The following is a 7,244-nucleotide window of genomic DNA, read 5'->3' as shown; positions in this document are numbered from 1 at the left end:
CATGATTAGTGTCTCAGTATGGTACCTTCGCGGCGATGCAAGTCCTAATCTTTCGATCGTCACGGTAGACTATGGTAACATTGTTCCAGCTACATATATTACGTTGTAACTACTTGAGGTACTATTCGTCTAAACAAATTATTCCAGACCAGAAAAACTTAACTCAAGGGTCAAAAATTTCGTTTTTTGCAAATTATTCCCGGGTTTCGCATCGTAGCTCAACGTAACTCCAGGTAGGAGAGATAACTACTGCATGCACAGTGCACACTTAAAATATCAAGCTGATATCTCCATCCTACAAGCGGCGAGGTCGATTGTTACGTTTGCCCTTAGTTACATTTGTCCCCGGTCTCCCCTACACTTCCGAGACGGGCAGGAGAACTGGAGATGAAATTTGTAACACTGCAAAATGACCTCCACCTAAAAGCCCACCAGGCTGCAGCAAACCTTTGGCGCCTTGTTGACGCGGGAAAGTGCAGTGGTGTATATATGCGCAGCAGCTATGAAGGCTGCAAGCATGTTTGGTTCAACTTTATCATTGTGAATCAGCCTTCCCGGACATGAACTTGATCAAAAACAAACACATAGAACAGAGCGCAATAGTTGATAGCATACAATGCCAGGCTTCCCGCACTGACTGAATAAGAAACAGATAACATGATTTCCAGTCTAAAGTGTGACATGATTTTTTCTAAAATTTTGAGTTGAGTGTTGCTGTATAATTTCTATAAACATGGTGCGAAGTAATCCGTGATTTATTTAAAAAATCTTAGTGGCTAGCCAATGGAAATGCGATGTTTTGATTTAATAGACTCTCTTAGAAGTCTTACCGCAATGTGATTTCTGCCCAGTGCTAGGAATATAATAGCGGAAATTCAGTATGTTGCGCAGAAACGGCGGGAGTAAATGGTAGCCCGTCGCTTGAATCAGTACCCAAGATTTAGCACTTCGTTGCAAAAAGGTTGGGGCCCCTGTACTAAGCCATGAAAATCATATTTGGTTCGAAATTAAACGTTTCCTTGTTTAGGTCTAAAATATCAGACCTGATGCAGCGTCGAGTAAGTTTGCTAACAGAATCGATTCGACATATTTTATAAACGATATCAATGAGCTGACTTCCTCAAAATGGTAGTAGTGACGCAGTTGATTGCAAACGTGTTGATGATCGTTGTGTAAAAAAATGGTTTTCGAGATAAATCGGTGAGCTCGCAACTCAGAAATGCATTTTCGTCTGTTCCTTAGTTGAAGTTTGTCGCAATATATTCTGCACTTATAGATTACTCTACCCAGGCACGGTCGACATCTATCTCATTTAGTTAAGTAGGATACGTAATCTCGTGGCATCTGAATCTCAGATTGCTTCCGAAAATGTCGCTCAAGATTTGGATTCTTTTTATGTTCGGATTCGCTATCTACCTTCGTTCGTCAGGTACGAGGAGTTTGTGTTCCAGTTCGAATCGAATACTATTTTCTCTTTTGCAGGGCAATTCTGCGTGAGAAGATTCGTCAACGATCAATGGATCTCGAAGGGGGACTGTGGGGTTGGTTGCCTATACGTGTGGTTCGACGTCACCACTGAAGGCTCTGTTCTGTTTACTTTTCATGAAGGGTCCGGGAAGGATGTCGGAGAAGCAGAAAGAACTTGAGCACAAAATTAAAGATGAGAAGAAATGCATTTTAGGCCACGGATGGACCGTGAGTGTAATTTCAAATCCTAACAATTGCAAGCATTTCTGAAACTTTGATTATCTGTACAATTCTGCTGATTGATTGCTGAGTTGCGCTGCAGGTCTTTCAGCGAAGAATAAACGGAGACGTTGATTTCAACCGAAATTGGACTGATTACGTGAGAGGATTCGGGAATTGTGAAGGAGATTTCTGGCTCGGTAGGAAGGCTTCGAAATTCCTCTAATCCAGCGGTTCCTAACCTTTTACGAATAATCGCCCCTTCTCAAGCTCGAAACAAATGTTCGGCCCCAATATTTACGGATGCAAAACAGAGCCCGTATATATACGGGGAGTTTAGCCATTTAACTCTTATCGCTGGTAAATTGACTACAAATAAGATTATTTTTCCGGTTTGGTGCTCCGAAAACCGGTTTGCGCGTCCATTTTCCGTTTCGTTATGACCAGGACGATTTTTTACCTAGAAATGAAAGCTTTTGACTGAAAAAACGACAATTTTTACATTTCCGAGACGGGCAAAATGCTCGCTCTGGCTCGATTTAAAACGAAAAACCGATCAAGATAGCGTAATGGTTAAGCGTCCGGCTTCTTGATCGGTAGGTCGTGGGTTCGATTCCCGGCCGGGTCTGACCAAAGACCTGATTAGTAACACTGGTATCCATGGCGCCTCTGGTATCCATGGCGCCACTGGTATCCCTGCTTGGCGCTCATGCATTACTGGGATAGCATGGAGGGGTGGTGCATGACTTAGAAAGTCGTAATGGCTATATCTGCACTTCCTTGTCCAGCGGCATATGCACATCATGCACTCATGGTATGCATATGCGCAGATCGTGTGTATGTATATCATGAGTCGGTGTATATGCCGCAAAAACATCAAGGACAAAATAAACTACCTCCTTTCCTTTAAAATCGTTTCGTTTGTCTCCAGGGCTCGAGAAATTGCACGAAATGACAACGGACGGAAACATGGAATTGGAAATCAACATGATCGAGAAATCTTCTATCCCGTTATTTGACGGAACTCGCTGGGAGGCGAAATACAGGCAAGCTTCTGATTGTTTGGTCACGGATGTTCCTAGCATTGTTTATGGTGCTCAAAATATTCGGTTAATGCGCAGCGGATCACATGCTCAATGTGACGCAACAATGTTCCACGAATCCCGCAGGTCCTTCATCGTTGGCCCCGGATCCGACAACTACACTCTGCACGTATCCGGATACTCCGGGAATACGACCTCGGATCATTTATCATCTCACAACAATCGGCAATTCTCAACGTACGACGCGGATCACGATAGTAGGAATGATTTGAATTGCGCTTTTCATCGCGAAGGAGGCTGGTGGTATGACGAGTGCGGCTTCTCCAGCAGTCTCAATGGAAACTTCCACAAAACAAAGTACAAGGGAATTTGGTGGGGGTTGAACCGGATCGGTATTCATCAGCTCCTGCGATTCTCGGAGATGAAAATTCGGAGAAGATCGTGAAAAGCGGACATGACGTCAATGACGAGTTTTTCCCTTGACAATAACTAACGATCGTCGTGATAATCATGGTGTCAGCGATTTCTTTGTTCTACTTTCTCACGATTGCTCCTGACGAAAGTCGGTCGATCATATCCGGTTGGATTACACTAATATTATTATTGGGTTGTAAATATTTTAGTATATTGTTCATTTTCATGTTGTTCCCCCGTCCATATTTTCAAAATCGACAGCATGCGGCGGACGGTGGTTCTTTGGCCGTGACGTTGCTTATTCTCCCCCAAACCGTCCTATCATTTAAAACAGGACAGGCCAACCTTTTCAGCCAATGGGCCACATTCGATTGACGAATTATTGAGCGGGCCACTAGCCGCGTAAAGCGCGAAAATTTCTTGAAGTTCAATAATATTGTTATTTGACTATATTGCGGGCCTGTTGTTTATCGGTGGACTAATTTTGCGAGGACTGGGCTATTCGGCGCAAGGACATATCGATATCAAAAGATGCGACCAACATGCGTCAATCATTCAGTGCCTAGGTTTCATAGTCGACGGTCTTACTGCGAGCGCTAACGCAATGTCGCATATGTTGAACGACACTTTGTCTCGTAATCGTGAATATAGTTAGACTCAATCTGGTACATTAGGTGTTCTTCCAATTTCAGAAAAGGGCAACGATCTTAAAAAAGAGTGACAACATGTTGCGCCAGGCTTGTAGAAAATTTTTACATTTGATAAATCTACCGCAAATTATTCTGCTTTATTGTAGTGTACGAAGATATACCAATATGTGAATGGCTGATGAATCTGTCAATGCGTCGGAACTGATATTTTAGTCATCACATCTCAAGTGTTGCGGCCAGACTAATCAAATTTTTGGTTGGCCTTGCAAGTTCACAATCTGTTCAATCCATTTTTGATGATATTAGAAATTTCGGAAATGACCTCGCGGGCCATTCAAAATCTTCTCGCGGGTCACATGTGGCCCGCCGTCCACGGGTTGGCCGGCCCTGATTTAAAATAAGGAGTCAATGCGTTTATGGTTTAATCTCTTGTTTTCCTCACATCGAATGCGCAGGGTCGACGTCGCACTAAATCAATGGGAGGAGCGCACCTGGAAAAATGTCACTGAACTTATATCGTTGTTAGAGCGATTCATCGTAAACGGCTCGGAATTGATAATATCTGGTATCAATCAAATGTTATCGTCGCACTGATCCCGAACCCCCGATTGGGAGAGCTCGTTGAGGTTCTGAAATATTTCGTTGGTGTTTGTTGAAGGAGATCTCTTCGACTTGAAAATTTTCGTCGCGTTTCGCGGGATTTCATATTCCTGCAAGCCTACATCGAAATATGTGAATATTAGTAGTATAAGAGAAAAATGTGGAAATTTCTGAGAATAAGCACTACCACACATTGATCAGGATTATCAATCCAGGATATGAGGTGGGCCACAGAACGTGTATTTTCTAACCCTGAAATAGGCCACGGCCAAAACATGGTTGAGAACCCCAGATCTAAATCATCGCTCTTTATTGTGAGCGTCTTTAAGAGAGTGGAGAACCAAAGCTAGCTACGAGCGCTACGGGGACAAGAAAATGTATAGGCTTACTTCGACTTTGACAAGAGAAAAACAGAAAATTTTAGGATTTTCCCTGGCACTTTCGCTCTATATTGAATGGTGCACAGTCTTGCAGGATGGCGTAATGCTGACTGACCTGTGGGACGAGCCGCCGCTGCATAGAAATGAATTCAACAAGCAAAGGACTTCATCATCATCACCATTGGTTTATTAGCAATTTTATCAGTTCAATACACCACAAAAATGCGATACAATGAAAAGACAGGAAGATGTCGAAGCGACAAGGAGTAGTCTATGGAATCTGACACTCACCTTGGCCTAGGCCAGTGGTTCTCAACCGGGGGTCCGCGGACCCCTAGGGGTCCGCGAAGCAATTTCAGGGTGTTCGCGAGACCTCTAAATTTTTAAAAACCTAATTTTTAATATATTTTTTAATTTGAGAAAGCATGAGGCAGTTTCGCACCACAGCTGCTAAAACCTCATGACTCATATCATCATATTAATCGTCTGACATGGACTATCGTAGTGTTGAAACTCATTTCCATTGCCAGTTTTCCAATAACCCGCTGATACAAACATATTGCTGTTTATAGACGTTTTATTGGGGTTTGTGCAAAAAATTAGGATATGGGGATAGTAACGTCAATCAGGGTGACTTCGTAATGGCTGCAAAACCTTCTCGATTTGAAGTTGACAGTCTCATCAAATCAGTGAACAGTCGTTTGAAATAAAAATTTCCGAAGTATTTCAATAATTTGTCCCAATGCAGGGAACAGCTTCTTGGAAGTACAGAACTTTATTATAAAATTGAATAGTATATTCATATTGAAATGAGCCCGAATATTTTCGGCTGACAATCGTCATAAATCGGACAATGATATACCTGCTCTTAAAGCTCGGCTATCAGATTTTGCGCATTCTTATTGCGGATGCCCTATCGACGAGGCTGATTTTTTGATGAACAAGGAGTGTTTCGTTGCTATCAAGGCATTACGCTCCAACCCTGAAATTCATATCACCAGTTATATTGGTATAAAGCCTTGTCTTGTTAATGTTCAATTGTTCGTGGTCGAAAATGTTTGCTCGTAAATATATATGTAAACCAGAACAGAACAAGTCGTTTCATGACAGTCTTTCTCTGGTTGGAAAACTTGGATCCGTTCTTTGGAGCATAAAATTTGTCCATACTTTTAGCTTAGGATTTCACTTTGATGGTAGAAACTCTCTGCGGACCGATCAAAATGCCGTCGCGGGCCAAATCCGGCCAGCGGTCCGTATGTTTCCCGCCCCTGCGCTAGATGCTGGACGTGATATGTTCATAAAATTATGTGTTTCTTCATTTTGGTGCCATAAATATTGCGACCACACCAAAAGTATCGTCGGAACCGTTATGTGTTAATATTGCATTAGCTTCCACCTATATCTTTGCTGAAATGGTTTCCGGCACTCCTCGTTCATATCAAAACGAAGACGCGGATTTTCAAGACACGACCACGTACTTCAAGATATACAGCAGCAAAATTAGCTTTTAAATAATAAAAGTCCACCAATTTCTACATAAATAGTATGATGTTATCTTCAAGAAAATTCACTATTTTTCTGTTTATCACAAGCCTACAGCTCATATTTGCACAAGACAGATGAAGGTTGCCCCATCATAGAGCTAAAATTGAACTAAAACTTGAGGGGGTCCGCGAGGGTGCGTGACGGTCAAAAGGGGTCCGCGAAGCCAAAAAGGTTGAGAACCACTGGCCTAGGCGATGTAAAGAGGAGGCATGCACACTGAATGAAAGTAAAGAAGATAGTATAGAAAAAGAATGCGACAAGAAATCGGACTTGTTAATGCGATGAATTAAATATGAGAAATATATGGCAATACTGCGGCTCGCTGCATCTGTTGCTGTTGCAATGTGGTCCGTTGTGCGTTGTGCCATGAAAGTTGGGAACCGGTGGTCGGTTTTGCGATGGAAAATTCAATGGCCCAACACTATTTGGTGTGCGTCATTTTTTAAGGCAACCTAACGATTTAATCAAGTAACCCGCAAGATTCAGGAAAAAAGGTTATTTTTGAACAGCCCTACCCAACACCCTAGCTTGCTTCGAAAGTCAAGGGTTCCTTGTTTGCGTCATAACATCAGATCTGATAGCTCATCAGGTGAGCTTCCTGATAAAAGTGATTCTGCGTATTTCATAAGTTACGGCATCGATGAGCTGACTTCCCCAATATCACAGTCAGCGCTGAAACAAACCATGTCGTCATTGCACACATATTGTAATGGGTGGAGCGTGGACTGCTGATATTCCTAATGAATTGCTGTACACGGCACTAAGATGGACATTTTGGTGTGTGGCTTAGTTGAGATAAGTTGGTCTTAATTTATAAATACAACTTTGCAACGAACAACACATCCACATTAGTAGTAGGATGAAATGATGGATGATAATTTTGATACCGTCCAATCAGAGAAGGCCACGTCGCCCTAATTGCCACG

The 7,244-nt window shown here is 42.4% G+C and overlaps 1 protein-coding gene across 2 annotated transcripts; it reads left to right on the top strand.

Annotated features, from left to right (window-relative positions):
- Positions 1–1,211: 1,211 nt before the first annotated feature.
- On the top strand, positions 1,212–5,068 carry LOC145442575 (ficolin-1-like). Of its 2 annotated transcripts, XM_080320525.1 has the most exons (7): positions 1,212–1,429; positions 1,483–1,541; positions 1,609–1,695; positions 1,790–1,886; positions 2,618–2,732; positions 2,856–2,986; positions 3,057–5,068. In XM_080320525.1, the coding sequence occupies exons 1-7, from the start codon at positions 1,369–1,371 to the stop codon at positions 3,110–3,112; spliced, it is 606 nt and encodes a 201-aa protein (XP_080176651.1). In that variant the 5' UTR covers positions 1,212–1,368; the 3' UTR covers positions 3,113–5,068. The 2 variants fall into 2 exon arrangements, with proteins under 2 accessions (XP_080176651.1, XP_080176650.1); XM_080320524.1 differs by having other exon boundaries at positions 1,213–1,429; positions 2,856–5,068.
- The last annotated feature ends 2,176 nt before the right edge of the window (positions 5,069–7,244 follow it).

Source organism: Botryllus schlosseri, chromosome 7 (genome assembly GCF_051294905.1).
Source record: "Botryllus schlosseri isolate E-star chromosome 7, Bs_hap1, whole genome shotgun sequence".
NCBI classification, from domain to species: Eukaryota; Metazoa; Chordata; class Ascidiacea; order Stolidobranchia; family Styelidae; genus Botryllus; species Botryllus schlosseri.
Note: the sequence above shows the minus strand (reverse complement) of the source record. Positions and strands in the feature narration are given on the sequence as shown.